The 23,656-nt window shown below is 41.5% G+C and overlaps 1 protein-coding gene across 11 annotated transcripts in view; it reads left to right on the plus strand.

Annotated features, from left to right (window-relative positions):
• Positions 1 to 23,656, plus strand: part of IDE (insulin degrading enzyme) — a 111,208-nt gene that overhangs the window by 1,069 nt on the left and 86,483 nt on the right. For 5 of the 11 annotated variants that reach the window (XM_081554430.1, XM_081554437.1, XM_081554379.1 and 2 more), the window contains exon 1: positions 15,203 to 15,363. The exons of 2 other annotated variants lie outside the window; for them this stretch is intronic. Coding sequence is in view for 5 of the 9 variants with exons in the window: in XM_081554379.1 (XP_081410505.1) it covers positions 15,266 to 15,363 (98 nt within the window). In the remaining 4 variants the exon portion in view is untranslated. Of the gene's footprint in view, positions 1 to 15,202; positions 15,782 to 23,656 lie in introns of those variants that run through there. 4 more of the 11 variants (XM_081554406.1, XM_081554410.1, XM_081554417.1 and 1 more) reach the window with 3 other exon arrangements.

The raw sequence follows: 23,656 nt of genomic DNA on the forward strand, positions 1-23,656 counted from the left end.
TCATTTAGACAAGTGGTTCTAACCAAACCTTTGATTCCTTGGTTCTCCTTGTCCAATGCAGACCTGTTGGTTTTATCACTTCTGCCTACCACTCTAGTCCAAGTCTCTTTTATCTCTACCCTGAATAACTGTCCTTAATAATTTCCTTAACAGGTTTCCCTACTTCTGTTCTTTTCCATTCCCATCTCTTTTTGCTTAGCAAAGGGAAGGCACTTTTTAAGAATAGAACAGATCATGCTCTTCGTGTACTTTTTAACCTTACATTAGCTCTTCATTGTACTTGGGATAAAATCCAAACTTCTTACCATGTCCTGTAAGGCCCTTGTCAAGAAGGGGGAAATTTTTAGGATAGGTAAACTATTTTTGAGTTCTTATTGATGGACTAATGATGAAATTGACACAATACAGGTTAACAGGAGAAAAAAAACAACCTAAATTTTAATTGGAGGGAGGTCTCATAGAAATGGGACCTAGGAAGTGGCAAAGCAGGCAGCTTATAATTTTAGACAAAGAAGCAATAAATTTGTGAAAAATTGACAAGACAAACTTAGTTTTGGGTGCTCAATTAGTGAAGAATCTAAACAGTTTAGGTTTGGGGTAGCAAATTAAAAGTAACAAAATTTGTTTAACTAGGCTTCTTGCCTGAATTCCCTGTCTCTGGCCAGAGGGTGTCCTTTTACCTACAGATGCAGGGAGTGCACCTTTCCTGTGAGAGATTATTTTCTGCTCCTAGGGATACAGAGAGTCAAAGAGTCCCTCTAGCATTGGCCATTTCTTAACTAATGTTAATTCCAAATTATCAAAATAACATTAAGGGACTGCCTCCTGAGAAATCTGTATGCAGGTCAAGAAGCAACAGTTAGAACCGGACATGGAACAGACTGGTTCCAAACTGGGAAAGGAGTACGTCAAGGCTGTATATTGTCACCCTGCTTATTTAACTTATATGCAGAGTACATCATGAAATGCCAGGTTGGATGAAGCACAAGCTGGAATCAAGATTGCCAGGAGAAATATCATCAATAACCTCAGATACGCAAATGACACCACCTGTATGGCAGAAAGCAAAGAACTAAAGAGCCTCTTAATGAAAGTGAAAGAGGGCAGTGTAAGAGTTGGCTTAAAACTCAATATTCAAAAAACTAAAATCATGGCATCAGTCCTATCACTTCATGGCAAATAGATGAGGAAACAATGGAAATAGTGACAGAATTTATTTGCGGGGGGGGAGGGGCTCCAAAATTATTGCAGATGGTGACTGCAGCCATGAAATAAAAAGACACTTGTCCCTTGGAAGAAAAGCTATGACCAGCCTAGACAGCATATTAAAAAGCAAAGACATTACTTTGCCAACAAAGGTCCGTCTAGTCAAGGCTATGGTTTTTCCAGTAGTCATGTATGGATGTGAGAGTTGGACTATAAAGAAAGCTGAGCACCAAATAATTGATGCTTTTGAACTGTGGTGCTGGAGAAGACTCTCGAGAGTCCCTTGGACTGCAAGTATATCAAACCAGTCAATTGTAAAGGAAATCAGCCCTGAATATTCATTGGAAGGACTGATGCTGAAGCTAAACTCCAATACTTTGGCCACCTGATGCAAAGAAATGACTCATTGGAAAAGACCCTGATGCTGGGAAAGATTGAAGGCAGGAAGAGAAGGGAACGACAGAGGATGGGATGATTGGATGGCATCAGTCACTCAATGGACATGAGTTTGAGTAAGCTCTGGGAGATGGTGAAGAACAGGGAAGCCTGGTATGCTGCAGTCCATGGGGTCACAAAGAGTTGGACACGACTGAGAGACTGGACTGAACTGAACTTGGTGGTACAGTGGTTAAGAATCTGCCTGCCAATGCAGGGGACACAAGTTCAATCCCTGGTCCAGGAAGATCCCACATGCCTCAGAGCAAATAAATCTGTAGACCACAACTACTGAAGCCCATGTGCCTAGAGCCTATGCTCCACAACAAGAGAAACCATCTCAATGAGAAGCCCACACACTAGACAGTAGCCCTCGCTCCGGGAAACTAGAGAAAGCCTGCACCCTGCACACACCCTTGTGTGTGCGCGTGCCTGAAGTTGCTTCAGTCATGTCTGACTCTTTGCGATCCTAAAGACTATAGCCTGCCAGCTTCCTCTGTCCATGGGATTCTCCAGGCAAGAATACTGGAATGGGTTGCCCTGCCCTCCTCCAGGGGATCTTCGCAACCCAGAGATGGAACCCAAGTCTCTTATGCTATCTGTATTGACAGGCAGGTTCTTTACTACTAGCGCCACCTGGGAAGCCCAACAAAGACTCAGTGCAACCCCAAAAAATGAATTAATTGATTGACTAAAAATATGGCACTGAGGCCTCATGATCTGACCTTGGCCGGCACAAACAGCTCCAGCCACTACCATGTTCCAGAGTTTCTAAGTTCTTTGCTGTAGCCAGACCTTTGTATTTGTATACCTATACAGCCAGACCTGTACCATCTCCCTACAGCCGTCTAGTTTGGCTCCTTGGATGCCTTACCCATTCTTATCTTTCAAATCTCAGCTCAACTTTCTCTTCAAAAAGGCCTTTCTTGACTATCCTATCTAAATATATAAACAAATTCCTCCTATGATTTTCTATCTCAAGACCCTCTTTATTTCCTTCATAATTCTTAACTACAATCTATAGTTACATTACCGTATATTGTCTATTTACTTTTCTAGAATGTAAGTTCTGTGATTGTTTTGTTCAATATTGTTTTCCCAGTATCTTGAATGGAGCCTTACACAAAGTGGTCACTAAATAAATGAATGTGTGCATGAGTGCTAAGTTGCTTCAGTCACGTCCGACTCCATGTGACCCTATGGACTGTAGCCCACCAGGCTCCTCTGTCCAATGGGTACCTGAAGGAACTTGCCTAACTTCTCCCAACCTTGGTTTCCTTATCTGCAAAATGGAGATAATAATGATTACTATTATTGTAAGAATTAAAATAATAACATATATAAAGTACCTGGCACATGATAGGCCAAAAACTGTTCATTTCTTCTTTTCTTTCTCATTGGTAAACATCTAAACAATATGTAGAGAATTCCTTGGTGGTCCAAAGGTTGGGACTGGGCATTTTTACTGCTGGGGCTGGTTAGATACCTGGTCCCGGAACTAAATTCCCACAAGCTGCCCTGCATAGCCAAAAACAAAACAGTTGTTTGAGTTGATGCAAGAAATTCAAGAGTCTCCATTTGGTAATAGTTATAGCTGACATTTATCTAGGGTTCTCATGCGTCAGACTATGAAATACATTGTGTGCACCATCTTATTTAATCTTCAGGACAATTTTTTGAAGCAGAAACTAGTATTTCTCACTATTTTATGAAAAAGAAGCCAAGTTAGCATATTTTCTATAGTCTACATCTAATAAGTAACAGAGAAGGAATTCAGAATTCTTTCTGAGCCCAAATCCCAGATTGTTAACTGCCATCTCCCTCACCTAATTCACCTATGTTTTTCATGTGGTCAGTGTGGTTAGTGTTTCTGCACCCCATTTTCACCATATGCTTACTGAGTTGCTTGTTATGAGCCAGGCATTGTAGAAATAGGTTGAATTGTAGTTCCTGCCCTCAAGACTAAACCTAATGGAGATGGCTGGGGTCTTATGGATATTTGTGAGAGTTTTGTTACACTAGGCAGGTTATCTTACACTGTCTCTGTAGAGCTCAACCTACTCAAACTAATCAACACCTCTCTCTTGAAAATTTGCCCATGTTTAGAAATTATTTTTAATACTCTAAGAATAGTTAATGTAAGTTCTACCCATGCAATATCATTGGCCTTGTGCTTGTTCTGGCATTTTCCCTTTCAAGAGCCTGTATATTTCCTGTAAAAATTATTTGTAATTGAATTTTATTTTTCTGAAAGTAAAACATGGACATTATTTTAAATGTTAAATACTTTCTAAAAGGCTTATAACAACAACAACAAAAAAGCTATTTTCCTGCCTTATCTCACCCCAGTCCCTCCAGACCTCCATGCCAGAAATAACTACTTTCAACTTAACTACATTTCTAGCATTTACACATATTTCATTTCTATAAAGAATTTGTATATACTATTACCTTTTGATTAATCAATTTTCAACTTTATTTATTGACTTCCTCTTAACAAAAGATAGAATCTTAACCATCCCCTCTGCTTTCCCTTTGCCATACACTCAATATTACAATTTTTCTTAAATCAAAGACCTGTATTTAGGTTATATGCCTATTCACAGCTGAGCATTTCAATCTAGTGAGATTATGTTTCCTTTGCTTTTTTACCTATCCTAAAGTTAATCGTTGCCCAATTTTTTTTGATTAGCTTTCCTTGCTTTCTTAATTTTTCCTCTATCCTCTCAGTAAAACTTTCCACCAGTTCAGTCACATTAGAAATCTATCAGTTTCAAATTGAGCTGCTTACTGTCTATGCTTGTACCAGCTGCCATCCTAGAGTTTCCCTTGGTTGGTTTTGTTGTTGCTGTTGTTTTGGCCATGCTGAGCAGCATATTGGCGATCATGTTTCTGGATCTGATCTGTATACACTTTCTTGGTTTACTCCCTTATTTACTCCTGTAACTTCCTGAGAAACAGTACAGAGGAGATAAATGTCTTGAGAACTTGCTTGTCTGAAAATGTTTTTATTCTACTCTGACTCCTGATTTCTAGGTAAATTATACATAGAATTCCAGATTCTAAGTACTTTTATGTCAAGTTTTTTTTGTTTTTTGAGGGGGTGTATTAGCTTCCTACAGCTGCTGTAACAATTCACAGCAAACTTGTTGGTTTTAGAACAGAAACTTACTCTTCCACAGTTCTAGAGGCCAGAAGTCTGAACAGAGTTTCACTGGGTCAAAATCCAGCTGTCAGGAGGGCCAGACTCTTGCTGGAGGCTCTCCAGGGAGAATCTGTTTCTTGTGCCTTCCAGCCTTCTGGCGGCTGCTAGCATTCTGTTGCTTGTGGTATATCACTGCAGTGTACTTCCATGCTTTCTCCTCTATGTCAAATCTCCTTCTGTCTTTCTCTTATAAGGGTACATGTGATTACGTTTAGGGACTATTTGGATAATAGTTGAAGATCCCCTCATCTCAAGTTCCTGAATTTAATCACATCTGCAAAGTCCTTTTTTGTTTCATAAGGTGACATTCAAAAGAATTAGGATGTGAATATCTTTGGGGGTACAGTTATTCAACCTACCACAGGAAGGATATCATAAAAGTCCCTTATTTATTCTGATGTTTTTCTGTTAAATGTCTTAGTGCTGATGAGGAATCGGAATTTATATTCTAATGGATTTTTTAAAGAGCTTTGGTTAGCCAATACAAAGATCCCAGATAAGATTAAATGTAGCTATAGTCTGTTTTCTATCAAAAGTAGATTTCTCTTTCTGTGAGCTGCCATATGGGACTCTCTAACTGTCAGTGGTTTTATTGTATAACCCATTTATATTCATCACAAACATAACCATCTAATATTTGTGTAATTGGGTTGTATAACTTGAGTTAGATACTTGTGAGAAGTCATAAAACATGGCTAGAGTAGGAGATAGTGATTATTCATTAATTACATTCTCCCTAATCACTTCAGAAATAACAATGTTGGGCTTTGAAAAGGTCTTTCACTGATTAAAATAATTAATATTTGTTCTACAGTCAGTATTTTGTCCACAATCAGTAATTGTTCCACAAGCACATTTAAAATCCCAGTGTGGAGCTATTACCTCACATATACTAGGATGGCTATATTTTTTTCAGAATGAATAATAGCAAGTGTAAGAATGTGGAGAAATTGGAATCCTCATACACTGCTGGCAGAAATGCAAAATGGTGTGGCCACTTTGCAAAACAGTCTTGCAGTTCCTCAAAAGTTTACACATAGAGTTACTGAATGACCCAGGAATTCCACTTCTAGATATACACTCAGTAGATTTGAAAACAAATGTCCACATAAAGCTGTACACAAATGTTCAATTGCAGTGTTACTCAAAATAGTAAAAAAAAAAAAAAAAAGTGGAAACAACCTACTTGGATGTCCATCCATTGATGAATGGATTTTTTTTCATGTGGTACATCTAAACAATGGAATATTTACTATTCTATAATAAACAGGAATAAAGTACTGATAGATGTTTCAATACAGATAAACCTTGAAAAGATTATGCTAAGTGAAAGAAGCTGGACACAAAAGACCACGTTTTGTATGATTCCATTTATACAAAACGTTCAGAATAAGAAAATCCATAAAGACAGAAGGTATATTAGTGGTTACCAGGGTCTCAGGGAGGAGGACATAGTGGAGTGGTGATTGCTGATTGGGTTTCTTTTGGGGGTGATTAAAATATTCTGGAGTTAGATAGTGGTGATGTTTGCACAACGTTGTTAATATACTTGAAACCACTGAGTTACACACCTTTAAATGGCAAATGGTATGGTATGTAAATTATAGCTCAGTAAAAAAATTCTTCAGCATGATTTTTGGTATTTGCAACAGAAGTACTTCTGCATCTTCTCTGCAGTGATTATTTTTAAACACAAAATGTGCTTCTGGCAAAAATATGACTCTAGACATAGACTTACATCCTTCACCAAAAAAGAATTTGTTGTGGATCACAGATGTAGATCGATTTTTGTTTTGTTTTTTGTCTTTTTGGCTGCACTACACAGCTTGTGGGATTCTAGTTCTCCAACCAGGATTGAACCCGGCCCCCTGGCAGTGAAAGTGTGGAGTCCTAACCACTGGACCACCAGGGAATTCCTTGTAGATTGATTTTTGATCCGTGGTTTGTTGAATCCAAGGATGGGAAATCCGTTGATACGGAGGACCACCTATATCATAGTATTTTGTATAAGGAATGTGAACATCTACAGATTTTTATATCCATGAGAGTCCTGGGACCAATGCCTGTGAGAACTGATGGATGACTGTATATACCCCAAAACGTTGAAAACTTACATCTGCACAGAATCCTGCAAGTGGATGTTTATTCCAGCTTTATTCAAAACTGTCAGAACTTAAAAGCTGACAAGATGTCCTTTTAGTAAGTGCTATATCCAAAGAAGTTAATACTGTTCAGTGGTAAAAAGAAATGAGCTATCAAGCCATAAGAAGACATGGAGGAAATTTAAATATGTGTTTCTAAAAGAAAGAAACCAATTTGAAAAAGCTTCACGCATTCTGGAAAGGCAAAACTATGGATCCAGTAAAAAGATCAGTGTTGGCCAGGGTTTGGGAGAGGTAGGGATGAATAGGCAGAGCACAGAGGATTTTTAGGGCCATGAAACTACTTTGTATTATTCTATAATGATGGATACATGTTATTATATTTGTCTAAGTCCATAGGATGTCCAACATCAAAAGTGAATTCTAATGTAAACTATGGACTTTGGGTAGTAGTGATGTTTCAACATGGGTTTATCAATTGTAATAAATGTACTTCTCTTGTGGGGGATGTTGATAATAGGGCAGACCATGTACATGTAGGAGTGGGGTGTATTTGGGATATCTCGGAACTTCTCAATTTTCTTGTGAACCTAAAACTGCTCTCAAAGAATAGTTTTTAAAACCTTTTTAAAAAAGTATCTTTGGTTATTTCACACAGCTTTACTTTTATTGTTAAAATAAAGAAAAGCGTATTAAATAGGCATCCTATTGTCCTAGTGCAGAATTATATTTTATTGAAATATAAACTTGTGTTTTGTTCTCACTGTATTTTCTTCCAAGCAGGGAGCTAGGCCTTTTTGAAGAATAATTTAAGGATGGCAAGTGTTTGCTACTATCTTGGACTTTCTATGTGAAACCTGTTGGAAGTTATTAGTAATCTGGAGAACTTACAGAGTTTTATATAAACCACCAGCTCACAAACATCTGATTTTCCATAGTAATTAGTTTATACCCATGATTATTACTATAATTTTTATGTCCTTCAATTTTACTCTAATAACTATGATAGCAGATATGATTTTACAACCATGATTTTGAGGGGTATAAGAAATATCACATTATTTTATTTAAATGACATTAAATGTGAGTTCTGCTTCCACCTGGAAACTTCAACCTTGATTACTCTTGCAAGTTCCCCCACACAACTCACACTCTGGGATGTGCAAAGGCCCAGGGGTTCACATAGAGAAAAACATGTCGGGAGAGCCCTCCACATTTTGATTTTTGAGTTACTTCTGATATGTCTATTGTGCAACTTGCATTTTAAGACTGGGAACCCTGCTGCTTTGGGGCCACCATTAGGACAAGGGCATTGTTGCTCCAGAACTTTGAAGACAGTGTTTTCTAGGTTCTGCTACTGCTGAGAAGTCCAAAGTCATTCTGACTCCCGAACATTTGTTGGTGGCTTCTTTTTTCTCTCTCTCTCTGGAACCTTAATAATCAGCTCTCTCCCTTCAACATGCTGAAATTCTGCAATAATCTGACTTGGTATGCTTCTATTTTCACCCACCGAACCGAGCATTTCGTGGATCCTTTCAGTCTGGCAACTCATTTCCTTCAGTTCTGGAAAATAATTTTGACATATTCATTGAACATTTCTACTATGGTTTTTTTTTTCCTGTTCTTTCTTAAATTCCTATATACGTATAATAGATTCTCATTACCTAGTGATAACTATTAGTATTTTTTAATGATGATTTTCTTTCTTTCTTTTTTAATATTTATTTATTTACTTTTGGCTGTGCTGTGGTGGGTCTTCATTGCTGCAAGGGCTTTTCTCTAGTTGTGGTGAGCGGGTGCTCCTCTCTAGCTCCGGGACTCAGGCTTCTCATTGCAGTGGCTTCTCTTGCGGCAGAGCACAGGCTCTATTGCGGTGGCTTCTCTTGCAGCAGAGCACAGGCTCTAGAGTGCGTGGCCTTCAGCAGTTGTGGAGCATGGCCTTAGTTGCCCCGAGGCATGTGGGATCTTCCTGGACCAGGGATCAAACTTCTGTCTCCTCCATTGGCAGGCAGATTCTTTACCACTGAGCCACCAGGGAAGTCCTACTAATATTTTGATATATTTTTTCCATATTTTTAATAATCAAAATCATAGTTAAATATGTACTTTCACATCTCCTGAATTTTTATTTAACATAACTTATTCTTCCAATCTCTAAAAATGTCTTCATAAATATTTTTATTTGTATGACCTTTTAAGGCTCTTGAGCAACATCTATGCTATTCTTTAGTGAATAATTTTGGGAGTAATTGACTTTAGCTACCATTTTCAATGGTTGCCAGAATCATGTTAGGTTTTTTTTTTGGTAGCAAACTAGATCTTACCTGCAGCCCCTGCATTGGAGGTACAGAGTCTTAACCACTGGACCACCAGAAAAGTCCCCATGTTAGGTTTAATTATTGTATGTCTATGGGGTATGAATGCCAAAGAGAACAACAACAAAAAAGTCCTGAAATGCTTAAGTATTGAGTGTCTCCAAACTGGAAAATCCCATGGACGGAGGAGCCTGGTAGGCTGCAGTCCATGGGTAGCTAAGAGTCAGACACGACTGAACGACTTCATTTTCACTTTTCCCTTTCATGCATTGGAGAAGGAAATGGCAACCCACTCCAGTGTTCTTGCCTGGAGAATCCCAGGGACGGCAGAGCCTGGTGGGCTGCCATCTATGGGGTCGCACAGAGTTGGACACGACTGAAGCGACTTAGCAGCAGCAGCAGCAGCAGCAGCAAACCCAAATTTTGGGTACTATTTATAGTGTGTTCTAATAGTAGCATCTCAATAGCAAAGATTAGTTGGAAGAGAAAGGGAAAGATGAAGTTTCCAGTACTCTTACTTTCTGTCAAATTCCAGAACATTCCAGACTCCCTCTTGTCCCAAACCTTTGTGATTGATGTTTACACTGTCTAGAGTCTTTTCCCTCATCTGTTCCTATAATTGGCTCCCTCTTACCTTTCAAGTCTTAACTTGAATGTCACTTCCTAAGAGAGTCTTTCCCCAAACTATTCTGTCTAAAGGAGACCCTTAAGCTCTCTCATGAAACCCCATTTCTTTTTTTCTCCACATAGCAAAAGGAGATGTTGAAATATTACACTTCATGTTTCCCTTTATCAGCTGTACCTCAGGACTTTTTTTCCTGGAGATAAGAGGGTGTCCCAGAGAATTAGGGAATGCAAAGAGAAAAAAACAATATTCAGTATGTGTAATTTTCAAGCTAGGCTCTTAAGGGGAGGCCCTGAGAAGAACCCAAAGCAAGGCAGTAACAGAGGGAGAAACAGGTGACTGCCCCTCCATAACTTTCAACTCCTGAGTGGTACATTGGACGGACAGAAAGGGATGTAGAAGGAAGAAGCTAATGGAGGTCAGGGACTGTTAAAACATACGCACATGCACACACACAAATCCCAGGAGAAAATCTGGTGGAGAGTTAGCCCAAGAAAAGGGCCACAGAAGCTGGCTCTCCATTGGCAGCTGCCTATGTAGTCCAAACCCTGAACCCCATGCTCTGAGCTTTTGTTGAGCTATCCACCTAAACTGTCCCATGTGCACACTCAACAGCCCAGGACATGCATAAACCCCCTTAATATAAATGGTGAGATCTTTGTTACCTTCCTCCACCCAGAGAGGCAGTAGTGATGATGGAGGGAAAGACTCAGAACTGCTATTTGGGTGGCGCTGACAGCATGAAGATCCATCGTAGTTACTCTCATATTATTTTAATCACATTATATAAAGTATTAATTTACTTGTTTATCTCTCTTACTATAGTATCAACCCCAAAAGAATAGAAACCTGGCTGCTCTTTTCTCTGAGGTATCCTCAACATCTAAAGCAAAGCCTGGGCCTATATTTGTTGAATGGATAAATCAAGAGTACTCTTAACTATAGAAAATATGACTTATAGATTTTTACATTAATATTTTGAGTACTGCACATAAAGTAACTCAAACTTACCATTAAGGACTAGCAAGTAGGAGTCATTTAGGAAAACTTTTAACAAACTTTTAATTAATAAATCACTGATCTATAAACATTTTTAAAAATCCATATTGCATTTAGGTATTTTATTACCATACTACTGTACTTAAGACTAATATACATTATGAAACTCTTTATGATGGAAAATTTTAAACATATACAAAATCAAAGAGAATAGCATTATTATATGCTCCAGACATCTATTATCTTGTTTCAATAATTATCAGTTCCTGACCAATATTTCCCCTCTTCCCTCATCTTTCACTGAAGATGGAATTATTCTGAACTAAATCCTAGGCATATATTATTTCAGCATGTATCTCAAAGGACTCTATAAAAAAAAAAAAAAGCTGCTGTGACCAGCCACTAACGTAGCCCCCAAAGTAAATTATTTAATATTATGAAAAATCTAGTCAGTGTTCTTAATTTTCCTATTATCTCATAAACACTTATTTTTCACAGTGGGTTTGTTCAAATCAGGATTTAAAAAAGAACCAAGCATTTCATTTGGTTAGTATGCTTCTTCTTGCTTTTCATTTTTTAAAAAATGTATTTTTGCTTTCCATTTTTGAAGATCCGTTTTTAAAGATTTTATTGAATTATTGAAGTATATAAATCATAAGCTAAATTAATTTTTAAAAACTGAACACACTCATGTAAAACACACCCCACAAGCTCCTAGCATTCTCTCTTTCAGTCACTGCAGACCCCAGAGCAACCACTAACCTGATTTCTAATATTATAGATTAGTTTTGTTTGGTTTTCAACAGGGCTTGAAAAAGCATGGACTCATATAGTATATAGTCTTTTGGGTCTGACTTTCATCAGGTTTGTGAAATTCATTCATATCATCCAGTATTCCAAAGTGTGACTATTCTGCAGTTTATTTTTACTATGCATTTTACTGTTGATGGCACTTGGATTGTTCCCAGTTGGGGACTATTAATACTTACACTATTATGAATATTCTAGTACATGCATCTTCATGGGTATATGTTCACATTTCTGATGAGTATACAGCTAAAGGTGGAATTGCTGGGTCATAACATACACATATGTGTAGCTTTTGTAGATACTAGTAAATGGTTTTCCATGCCTATTTGAATGCCCTCATGCCATTAACATATTATCTCAATTACTATAGCTTAAAAGTAACTTTTAATATTTGGTAGTGGGAATTTCCTGACAGTCCAGACATTAGGACTCTGTACTCTCACTGCTGAGGGCCTGGGTTCAATCCCTGGTCAAAGAACTAAGATTCCACAAGCCTTGAGGTACAGCAAAAATAAAAAGAAAAGAAAAACAAGAAGAAGGAGGAAAGAAAAAATTTGGTAATGTAAATGTTCCAGATTCTGTTTCAAGATTGTCTTGGGTCTTCCTGGCCCTTTGCATTTTTATTTAAATTTTATAACAGCTTGTCATAATTCACCAATTCTAACTCTTTTAATTCACAGTCTTCTCCTTCCTCTATTTTGCAATTTATTTGTAGAAGAAATAAATCATTTGTTGTGTAATGTTACAAACATTCTAAACTTTGCCAATTGTATCTTTATGGTGTGATTTAACAGATTTGTCCCCTGTATTTCCTATAAATTGTTGTTACACCTAGAGGCTTAATAAAATTCAGCAAACATGCATTTGACAAACATTGTGTAAGCACTTGCTTGCTGCCAGGCGAGATACAAAAATGATTAAGAAATCATTCCCAATCTATCGCTTCTTACACGTACGGAAGATTGAGATTCAAGTAAGTGCCCTTAGACAGTGGTTATCTTCAGTAGGGTATGTGAAGAATGGAACTGAAGGAAAGTTTTGTAAAGGCAATGCCTTTTCAACAGGGGTTGAAAGAGCACTGACAAGTTCATATTGTTGTAAGCATCAGTTGGGGGTTTCCCAGGTGACTCAGTGGTAAAGAATCTGCCTGCCAATGCAGGAGACGGGAGTTCGATCCTTGGGTTGGGAAGATCCCCTGGAGAAGGAAATGGCAACAACCCACTCCAGCATTCTTGCCTGGGAAATCCCATGGACAGAGGAGCCTGCTGGGCTACCATCCATGCGGCTGCAGAACAGTCGGACACAACTGAGCAACTAAACAACAACAAAGCATCAATTACCTGTGACAGTTGTGTGATTTGGAGTTGGTGAACAGGCAGGGGTAGAGGCTAGAACGATGGGGGTGAATAATGGCCCCCCAAAAGACATGACTGTGTCCTAAAACCAGTAGCCTGTAAATGTTAACATTATTTGGAAAAAAGTGTCTTTGCAGATGTAATTAAGTTAAGGATGAGATAGGATCATCCTGGATTACCTTGCTGTGCCCTAAATCCAATGACAAATGTCCTATTAAGAGACAAAAGAAGAAAAGACACACAGAGGAGAAGGCAATGTAAAGATGCCTATTGGAGTAACAGGGCCTGAAGCCAAGGAGGTTGAAAGAGGCAAAGAACAGTTTCTCCCCTAAGACTGTCTGTAGGGAGTGCCGCCCTGCCAAAATCTTAATTTTGGCCTTCTGGCCTCCAGACTGTGAAAGAATAAATTTCTGTTGTTTTAAAGCCACTAAATTTGTGGTAATTTGTTAATGGCAGCCACCAGAAACTAAAACAGATGGGCTGGAACGAGAATGTAACATTGTGCAGTTGGACCTTACAGCACTAGGAGGGCTTCCTCCTTTCTGCTACCTCAGTTTTCATCCCTCCCAGGTTTACCTTTAGCTGAAACTATATGGTCAAAAAAGATCCCCAAGAACCTCACTGATGAATCATCCACTTAAGGGATCCTTCTCCCGATTCCCCTTAGAAGCAATAATAGGATTCAGAACACTGTTTTTGGCTGCAGTCTCGGGTCTGCCACATCGGGAACCTAAAAGCACTTAAGTTAGGGAAGTGCCTGTGTGTGTGTTTTCAGTCTCTCAGTCGCTTCCAACTCTTTGTGATCCCAAGGACTATACCCCACTAGGCTCCTCTGTCCATGGAATTTTTCCAGGCAAGAAGTCTGGAGCAGGCTATCCTTACCTCCTCCAGGGGATTTTCCCCACCCAGGGCAAGATCTTCCCCACCTCTCCTACATCTCCTGCACTGACAGGATTCTTTTTGGGGGGCGGGGCGGGAGGGGCTGTGCTGGGTCTTCACAGCTGAGCCAGCTTTTCTCTGGGGCCCGGGGGTGGGGAGGTGGGGGGGTGGGGGGGTGCGGGGGTGGGGAGGGGAGTGGCGGCGCTACTCTCTAGTTGCAGTCTGCGGTCTTATTGCAGTGGCTTCTCTTGTTGCATAGCAAGGGGTCTAGGGCACCGTGGGCTCAAGAGTTGCCACTCCCCGGCTCTAGAGCACAGGCTCAATAGTTGTGGCACTAGGGATTAGCTGCGCCCCAACATTCGTGATCTTCTCCCATCAGGGATCGAACCCACTTCTCCTGCATTGGCAGGCGATTCTTTGCCACTGGGTCACCTGGGAAGCCCCAAGTTAGGGAAATGCTAACCCTAATTGCGCTTGTCCCTGTAAAATAACGTAAAGGAAAGTTAAATTCATAACAACAGTTACATTGTTCTTGGAGGCAAAACATCATAAAGTCATCGAGAAAAAAGTCTTACAAGTAGTGCCTGAAGTACACTGAATACTAGTAGTACTACCCATACTTTTTTTTTTAATGTAGTAGTAGTACAGAGTGGTAGTTTTTATTCTGGATTTGTAAATCCAGGAAGGCCTTGTTTTGCGGTGGCCGGTCCCATGTCCACCTAGGTCTTTGAAGGGTTGCTAGCTTCCCAGGGTGGAAACTCCCTCCAGGTCCCGGCCTCTCTCTGGGGGGCTCTGGCGTTTAACTTCTCCCCAGTCCCCTACCCCACCGTCCACGTCCTCATCGCGCTCTAGAGGGAGCCCGCGGGCCGCACGCCAGTCGCCGATTCATTTTGTGGGAGGTCGCCTCGCCGGCGGACCTTGTTCCAACACCTGCACCGCCAGGACCGACAGCCAACGGGGGCGCCTCCGCAAACATGGCCCCTTGTGCCCTCACAGTATTCATGAGTCCTCTGCCCTCGGCTAACACAGACCAGATACACATCGCCGCCCTCACGCCTGAACCCGGCGTGACCCAGCAGGGACCCTCCTCGCCCGGGGAAGCCTGGTGGCCCGGCTCCCGCAGCTCCCCGGCTACATTCCGTCCCTCCCGCCAGCCGGTGTCTCGGCCGCCCGCCGTCCCCGCCTTGTCGGGCTCCAGGGAAAACCCGGAGAGGCGGCCGCCTCGAGGCTCCCGCGAGGCGGCGCGGCGCGGCAGGCTGAGCATGCGCAGTGAGCGAGGCCGGCTCGGCGCAAGAAGGAAGCGTTCGCGGTGATCCCGGCGGCTCCGCTGGGGTATGCGGTACCGGCTAGCGTGGCTGCTGCATCCCGCGCTACTCAGCACCTTCCGCTCGGTCCTCGGCGCCCGCCTGCCGCCCTCGGAGCGCCTCTGTGGGTAAGCCGAGCGGAGCGCCCGGGCCCTCGGGGCCCGCGGGTCACGGTGGTTTGGAGCTCGGGTTGCAAAGTGGTGATTCAGCACTTAAAGCCGCCGCCGTCGCCTCCCCTCACGCCGCCGGTCCCGGCGGCCTGGGGCGCGGGCGGCCACATTGAGGCAGCCCGGGGCCCGGAAGGGCTGCTCGCGGGGCGGCAGCGAGGAGCTTTGCCCGGGAGAGAAGGGCGTCCCTCAGGCGGTGAGGACGGACGGAACGGAGGCTGTGACCCGGGTCACCCGGCGTATGTCACAAGTGCGGGGGGCACGGGCGCGGACAGTCACCTGGGCCCGCTCCCGGGAGCCGCTCCGGGCCGGGCCACTCTCGGGGGAAGTCTGCTTGTGAGGGGCCAGGAACCCGAGGCGAACTGTTCCTGACCATGGGGTAAAAGATCCGAGTCCGGGGACACCGCGTCTCACCTTCCTCTCATCCCCGCTTTTTCCTGTGCGGACTGAGTTTCCACTCCCGTTTGGAAATGCCAGCCCTGGAAAGTGTAAAAGTTTGCCTGCCTCCGCCTTAGCGAGCAGCCGAGTGTTGGCTTTCCTGTGGGGGGACTGAGGGAGCCGAGAGACAACCTGGAAGCCTTTACAGTGGCTCCCCCGCTTTACACCTGAGACCACCGAGGCCCAGAGAGATTGTGTGATTTCCCCACAGATGCAGAGCTTATGGCAAAACCCAGGATTGGGACGCAGGTTTCTGCCATCCGGTGGCGTGCTCTCTCCACATGACTGTTCTGTGTATACTAGAAATTTTCAGCGTTGTAGCGAACGCTGAATAATACCCTTTGCTGTGAATAAAGGGGAATCGGCAAAGATGGGCAGTATTGTCTTGTTCTACTTAGATACACTATTTGAACTCCTCCTCTGGTTTAAAAAATACCCTGAATCTACTAAGTGCAGGGCACAGTGATGACCCTCTGTGTAATGAACGTGGCCTGCCTTCAAAGTGGTTGGAATGGATTGAGATGCCACGAGAGTATAGCCAGTAAAAAGGGGGTGTACTTGAGAGGGTCAGAAAACTGGGCAGTGTGTTTGAGGAGCACGGTTGCGGGGCAGAGATGGGGCTGTCTGGGCTGGCCTTTGAAGGAAAGGTGCGTGGGGATGGGTGTGATCTTTCCTGGGTGTGCAGGTTTGTCTGTGTTGGGAGCACAATAAGCAGATTAGTCAGAGCCTTAAAGAATTTCCTTCGGGGAATTGGGAGGAAACAAGTACTGTGCTGTGTAAAAGTAGGATAATGTTAGCCTGGCCTTTGGATTTGAGTTGGGCTCTTTCTAGTGAATAAAAGGTAGGGAGCCATTAAGAGTTTTTAAGGTGGGAAGGGATCTTAATGAAGACTGCTAGTTTCGGATTTAATTTGGTGGCTGTGTGCAGGATTGTAAGGGAGGTGAAACTGGTTGGGACTTAGTCTTTACTGCCTGAACTAGGAGAGTAGTAATGGTTCTAAAGGAGGCCAAATGCAAATGAAGAATCTGTGGAACTTTTCCCTCTTCTGTTTCCCAGTACACCAGAGATTCCACTACAACATACAGAAAGATCCCTGAGTTGAGAGGGAAGTGGGGGTGTTGAACATAGGCAGGGTACCTCCCTGGGTCCCCTACATGTAAGAACACTTCTTAAAATTATTGCTAATAGGTTGTACAGAATTTGTGATTTTTAAAGAAAGCATCAATTTTAAGTTTACACAACTACAAAGTTTGTAAGTTCTACTTATAATTTGATTTGTTTTTTCTCCTCCTGTTCTTCACTTTCACTGATGAAGCCCAGGGCATGGGTTGAAGAACTAGAACTTAAGAAGAAAGTGGTTCTCATAGAGGGAAATTGGAGATTCAAAGCACAATAATTGAGATCATCCATCTAGAATGCTCTTCACTAAAAATTACTGGCTGAAGCTAGTAAGGAAAATGCAGGTCCAATCAAAGGGGTCATGGTGTAGTTTTAGGAAGGAACATACTAACATCTGGAGTTACCGTATATTTAAATCTTAAGGAAGGTAATCAATCCTGTTTTGCATAATAGGAATGTGTTAAAAGATATGGTTATGTAGCTCTTTACTGGAAGAACTGGGATTTAACCCATGTCTGTATGGTGTCAGAGCATGAGCTCTGAACTGTTATTTTATTCTACCTCTGAACTGTGGTATTGGAGAAGACTCTTGAGAGTCCCTTGGACAGTAGGCAGATCAAACCAGTCAATCCTAAAGGAAATCAACCCTGAATATTCATTGGAAGGATTGATGCTGAAGCTGAAGCTCCAATACTTTGGCCACCTGATGCAAAGAGCTGACTCATTGGAAAAGACCCTGATGCTGGGAAAGATTGAAGGCAGGTGGAGAAGGGGGCGTCAGAGGATGAGATGGTTGGATGGCATCACTGACTCAATGGATATGAGTTTGACCAAACTCCAGGAGATAGTGAAGGACAGGGAAGCCTGGTGTTCTGCAGTCCTTGGGGTCTCAAAGAGTCGGACACTACTTAGTGACTGAACAACTGCTGATGTTTGGCCATTTCTTTTCTGTTCTAACCTCTTGAAAAAGAGGTGGTCTTAAGGCATTTGTATAAGATCAGTTCATTTAGAAAGCAGCCTCATTGTTCCCTTTGTAGCCATATTGGATAAGTTGGGACTCTGCCAAATTTCCTTAACCTGGGGGAACCTGCAGGTCATAGCCCAGTCACTGGCAACCACTTGAAACACCTGAGCATCAATCATCTCACTTTACCAGTAGCTCTATTTGTATTTCTTTGTTCTACAGGCTTAAGAAACAGTGGTATGCCAGGTGGGACTACCAATTGAGATTTAGACTTTTAAACCACTTGCAACCAAAACAATGACTTTTTAACAGTTTAAAAGGACAGGATGCCCTTGAATATCTTTAGCCACACACTTAAAAAGTTACATTCTACTGTCTGCCTTAAAGGTTCGAGTTGGACACGGTCTCATTAGGTAGTAATGTGGGGAACATATACATAAACTCAGTATATGTTTCCTTGAGAATTGGTATCCTTTTCATTTTTTGTTTGGTATTTTAGCTCTCCTAAAACAGGTACCACAGGCTCAGCTTTCCTTACAGCCAGGATGATAAGGCTAAAGCACTCTCCTTCCATAGCGTTAGCTATGGTATGTTGGGTTCTGGAGGCTTGGGTAGGGTATTCCTAATTAGCTTATTTTTGCCCTCGCTCTTTTCTGTCTGTTCATTCAGCCTCACTTAAGTATCAGTATTCTGTAGTGATCATTCACTGTGCTCAGTGCTGTGGGGATGCAGGGACAGTTGATAAATTCTGTCCTCACGGAGCATTCAATCAAACTGGATTGAGTAGTTTCACTCTGCTCCTCGGTTCTGTCTTATCACAACAAAGATTTGGAGTGATGGACATTCCTCCGCGTGTCACAGCTCTCGGGTCTTGGACAGACCATGTTATAGCTCTCAGGTCTCGAACGGACCGTGGTATAGCTCTTAGATAAATCAGTGTTACAGCTCAGTGTTACAGCTCTATTTTATTTAGATAATAGCAGGAAAATCCATCCTCAAGGTGTGAGGGCATGTCGACCGTCGACCCAAAGACACGAAAAGAAGAACGCCCCAGTGCACAGGAAACAGCGAGAGAGAGAGAGAGAGCGCTTTGGCTCCTCTTTTTATATGTTTTTTCCTACATCTCTGACATTTTACTGAACATCTCTACTTTTGTGTTCTGTTCTTTCTTTCAGTTTATTTTGAAAAGCAACTCAGTATTATTATAACAGTATGCTTTTAAAATGTACTTGTAAAATTCTTGTAGAGTTAAAAGCTATAACAGCTTTTATTCCTTCCAAAGAACTATGTATTAAATATTTTCTCTTTGCCTATTACGAAAATGTTACTTAAAAAGAAGTGTGACTCACGAGCTATTCCCTGAGGGGAAGCTATCACACTGCCTGACTTTTATCCCATGAATGAATCAGTGGTCTTCCTTCAAAACTGGTTTTCTCTGTTGATTTTCCTAGTTTTGCATATGTTGGTGTTATCATTTCCTTAGTTTAGCTTGAAAATTGGAGTAATCTTTGAATCTCTTTCCCCTTCACTGCCTATTCCCAAGATCAGACTCTCAAATCTTTCATCCTAAAGTTTCTTGGAGTAAACTTTATCATCCATCAGAATCGTAGTTCAGGCCATACTAAATCTTCTGTGACATCTCACAGCTACAAGTTTTATAACTGATTTTTTTCCAGCCTCCTGTTTCTCTATTAGTTGATCCTTATCATCATATTAGTCCTACTAATTTACCGCTTTTCCCATGCTATTGACTTGTTTAGACACCACCAGTGGTTCTGCCCTATTTCAAGATGAAGTCCAAACTGCTTTTTTTTTGTTTTAAATCCAAACTTCCTGACCCAGCATTTAGACATCTCATAAGCTGGCTTTAGCCCAACTTTTCCACCTAACTTCACCCGTCTCCAGTCAGACTCAGTAATTTACTGATTCTTGCACATGACCTGTTCATTCTCATTCTAGAATGCCCTTCCCTCTTTTCTTTATATAACTAAATCTCTCCTCCTTTTTAGACACTATAGAGGTCACACAGTTATCTTTCCTTTTTCTGAACTTAATGATTTTAAGATGTTTTGAAGTATTCATTTGACATTTAACCATATACTGCCTCATTTATATACTCTGAACTGAACTGAACTGAATACATGTCAGAGTATATAGGATGAAAAAGAATAACAAAATGAATACCTGTGTACTCACCATCCAGTTAAGGAAATTTCAGTAACTTTGAAGCCCTCTGTGCTCACCTCAGAGCACACGTGGAGAGCACCTCCTGTGCTCACATGGAGAGATGATGTTATCCTATATTTGGATAATCATTCCTTGATTTTTCTTTATTGTTTTATTAATTTTAATATATTCCTAAACAGTGCATTGTTTAGTTTTGTCTGCTTTTGACCTTTATGGAAAATTTTCTTCTCTGAGTTACTTCGTTTCATTTAACATTGTTTCTGAGATTCATTCACATAGATTTATGTGTTCAGTGTTGAAAGACAATCTTATGTGAATATGTCACTAATTATTTTTCTATTCTGTTGTTGATGGAGATTTGAGTTGTTTCTTTTATTTTAATTGCCTATCACAAATAATCCATGTGGTAGGCTTAACCCAGTACCCAATCCTCTCTACCTACATTCACTAAGATGCTCATCCAGTCACATGTACATTCTTTGTCCATTTGTAGCCGCTAACCACATGTGCTTATTTAAATGTAAATTAACTAAAATTAACAATTCTGTTCCTTAATCACCCTATCCACATTTCAAGTCATAAGTGTCTTATGGCTGCCATATGGGGCAGTGAAGATACGGAACATAACCATCATCACAGAAGTTGTATGAAACTGGCCTGATGTGTATTCGGACAATTGTCAAATATATATCTCTAGCCAGAACCTCTCCCCTGAATTTCAGATTGAGGTAATAAATTTCCTGCTTGACATTTTCCTTTGGATGTCTGATATACATCCTAAACTGATCATACCCCAAACCTGTCTCCAAATCTTCTACCTCAAAACCTGCTCCTGCCACAATCTTCTCCCTTATTTCAGTTAAAGACATCTCTGCTCTTCCACTTGTTTAGGACCAGCAACTTGGAATCATCCTTAACTACTTTTTTGTTCCCATGTCCCTCATCCAGTCAGCCTGTATATCCATATGCAGACTCTTCTCACTGCCTGCACCCTTTTACCCGGATTACTATAATAGCCTCTTAACCAGTTTCCTTGCTTCTGCACTTGCCATTCTACATATAGGCTGCTCTTGTCACCACTGGCAGCATGATCTTTCTGCCAAGTCATATATCTTGGCTAGGGAATATAGAAAAGTGTGTAGTTGATCCCCATTTTGTTCAGATTTAAAGTCCTTTTAATGGTCAAGAAGGTCCTGTGGGGTCTGGCCTTTCGATACCTCTCTGATCTTCTTTCCAAAATGCTCTCATTTCATCCAGTCGCACTGGCCTCCTTGCTTCACTCCATCTTGCTCAGATTATTTGTACTGTTGTCCTGCCAAGAATGCTTGTGTACCAGTGAGATGACAGTGGGCTTCACAGAGAAAATGGTATTTGAGCAAATGTCTTTGAAGGAAATATAAAATTTGGATGAACAGAGAGGGGAAAGAGAGAGAATATTTTAGATAGAAGGAATGGTATTAGCAGAGGCTCAGAAGTGTATTCTCCAATTCACAATATAATCAAGGGACGATGAGATTTTATCCTAAAGGAAATAGAGAGCTTCAGATCCTTTTGAGTAGTAGAGTGACATGTGTAAGCTGTGTTTTTGGATAATTAATCTGGCTGTTTTGGGAAGCACAGTTGAAATGCAGAGATTGACAAAGGATAAAGAAGTAGTGCAGATAACAAGGAGAGTGTCTTCAGAAGATGCGTGTGAAAGAAGATGCAGCAACTTTGATTGGGTATGGGAGGAGATGGAGGAATCAAAGAGTCCTAAGAACTTGGGCCTGAGTAACTTTGAAATTAGCTAGGAGGGAGCACCATGCACGCTAAGTCACTTCGGTTGTGTCCAACTCTTTGTGACTCCAACTGTAGTCCGCCAGGCTCCTCTGTCCATGGAATTCTCCAGGCAAGAATATTGGAGTGGATTGCTACGCCCTCCTCCAAGGGATCTTCCTGTCCCAGGGATTGAACCCACGTCTGTTACATCTCCTGCACTGGCAGCAGGTTCTTTACCACTAGCATCACCTGAGTGGGGCTTCCCAGATGGCTCAGCGGTAAAGAATCTGCCTGCCAACTAGAAGATGCAGGTTTGATCGTTGTGTCAGGAAGATCCCCTGGAAAAGGAAATGGCAACCCACTCCAGTGTTCTTGCTTACAGAATCCCATGGACAGAGGAACTTGGTGGGCTACAGTCCATGGGGTTGCAAAGAGTCAGACATGACTTAGCAACTGAACAACAACCAGCACCAGTGTAGCAAAGGCTTTTCTGGAATGATTCAGCTGTAGGCAGTGGGAAAAGTCCAGCCAGATGAGATGTCAGTGCTGCCGGGTGGGTGACTGGTGTTCTAAAGGCATACCAAGAGGACAGGTTTGTAAGGTGCAGCAGTAGAGCGTGATAGTGCAGGCAGGTTGGCACTTCAAGAGCTGGCTGTATGGGGAAGTTGAATGACTTGAGGCCCCTCGGCGCTGTGGACCAGACAGAGCAGTTCTAAAACCCAGCAAATGATGATCCAGTTTGTAGATCAATAGCTCAGGGAAGAGTTCAGTTGAAAAATCATGATGTAGGACTTCTCTGATGATCCAGTGGTTAAGACTCTGCGCTCCCAGTGCAGAGGGCACAGGTTCGATACCTGGTTGGAGAACTAAGATCCTGCATGCCACACTGGGTGGCCCCTTCCCCCAAAAAATAAAAGATTAAAAAAAAAATCATAATGATCCTTTGACCAGCATTACAAGCTACTTTATTTTAGGATGTATGGAGTTATATCTGGGGCCAGGAGCTCTGAAGGAGCAAGAGCCTCTGTAATGGTGTTCCTGGCACATAGTACTGTGTCTTGCTTATAGTAGGAATTCATTATTTGTTGGATGAATTTGACAGGGACCTGGGCTCCTGGAGATAGGAAGCCCTAGTGATAAATGTAATTCAGCCTTTGTTCACAATTTGCCATTTCCGTACTGTAAATGTCAGTGTAGCTAGTAACTAGTATTTGTGTGTGTGTGTTTCTTATTATAAAGAAATTAGAGGCTGTAATGTTATTTCCAAGATTTCTTCCTGGTCTGAGTTATTCATAGGGACAAAGTTGGCTTCAAAAGGGGTAGGACAGGAGACAGCACAGTATGGTGGAAAAGAGCTCTACCTACAAAGGCTCAATTCAACTGGATTCTAGTCTTGGTTTGCCATGAGCTTGGCTGTGTGATTGTGGGTTGTTGGACCTGATCATCTGTAAAGTTCCTGCTGACTCCATGAATCTGAGACCTCACGTTGATAAAAGCTCTAATCTCTGTTAGAACCTCAGAAGGAATTTTGCCTTGCTCTCTAGCTGTGCCTTGAATCTGAGAATAAGAAGATTCTCATAATCATTTGAAATCATGATGCTGATATAATTGAATTGCTGGCAGTAGAGATTGTATTGTTTTATGAAGTGATATATAATAAATAATATTTCTTTGACAACTCATGTATGTATCAACATTTGTATCAACATTTGTAATCAATTGGTGCTCTTAATTGTTTTAATTAAGTATCTCTAGTTTCCTTTGTAGTATAACAATCAAGTCTCAATC

The sequence above is a fragment of the Giraffa tippelskirchi genome, chromosome 2 (genome assembly GCF_054371585.1).
Source record: "Giraffa tippelskirchi isolate mGirTip1 chromosome 2, T2T-mGirTip1v1.2.pri, whole genome shotgun sequence".
In the NCBI taxonomy this organism is placed as follows: Eukaryota; Metazoa; Chordata; class Mammalia; order Artiodactyla; family Giraffidae; genus Giraffa; species Giraffa tippelskirchi.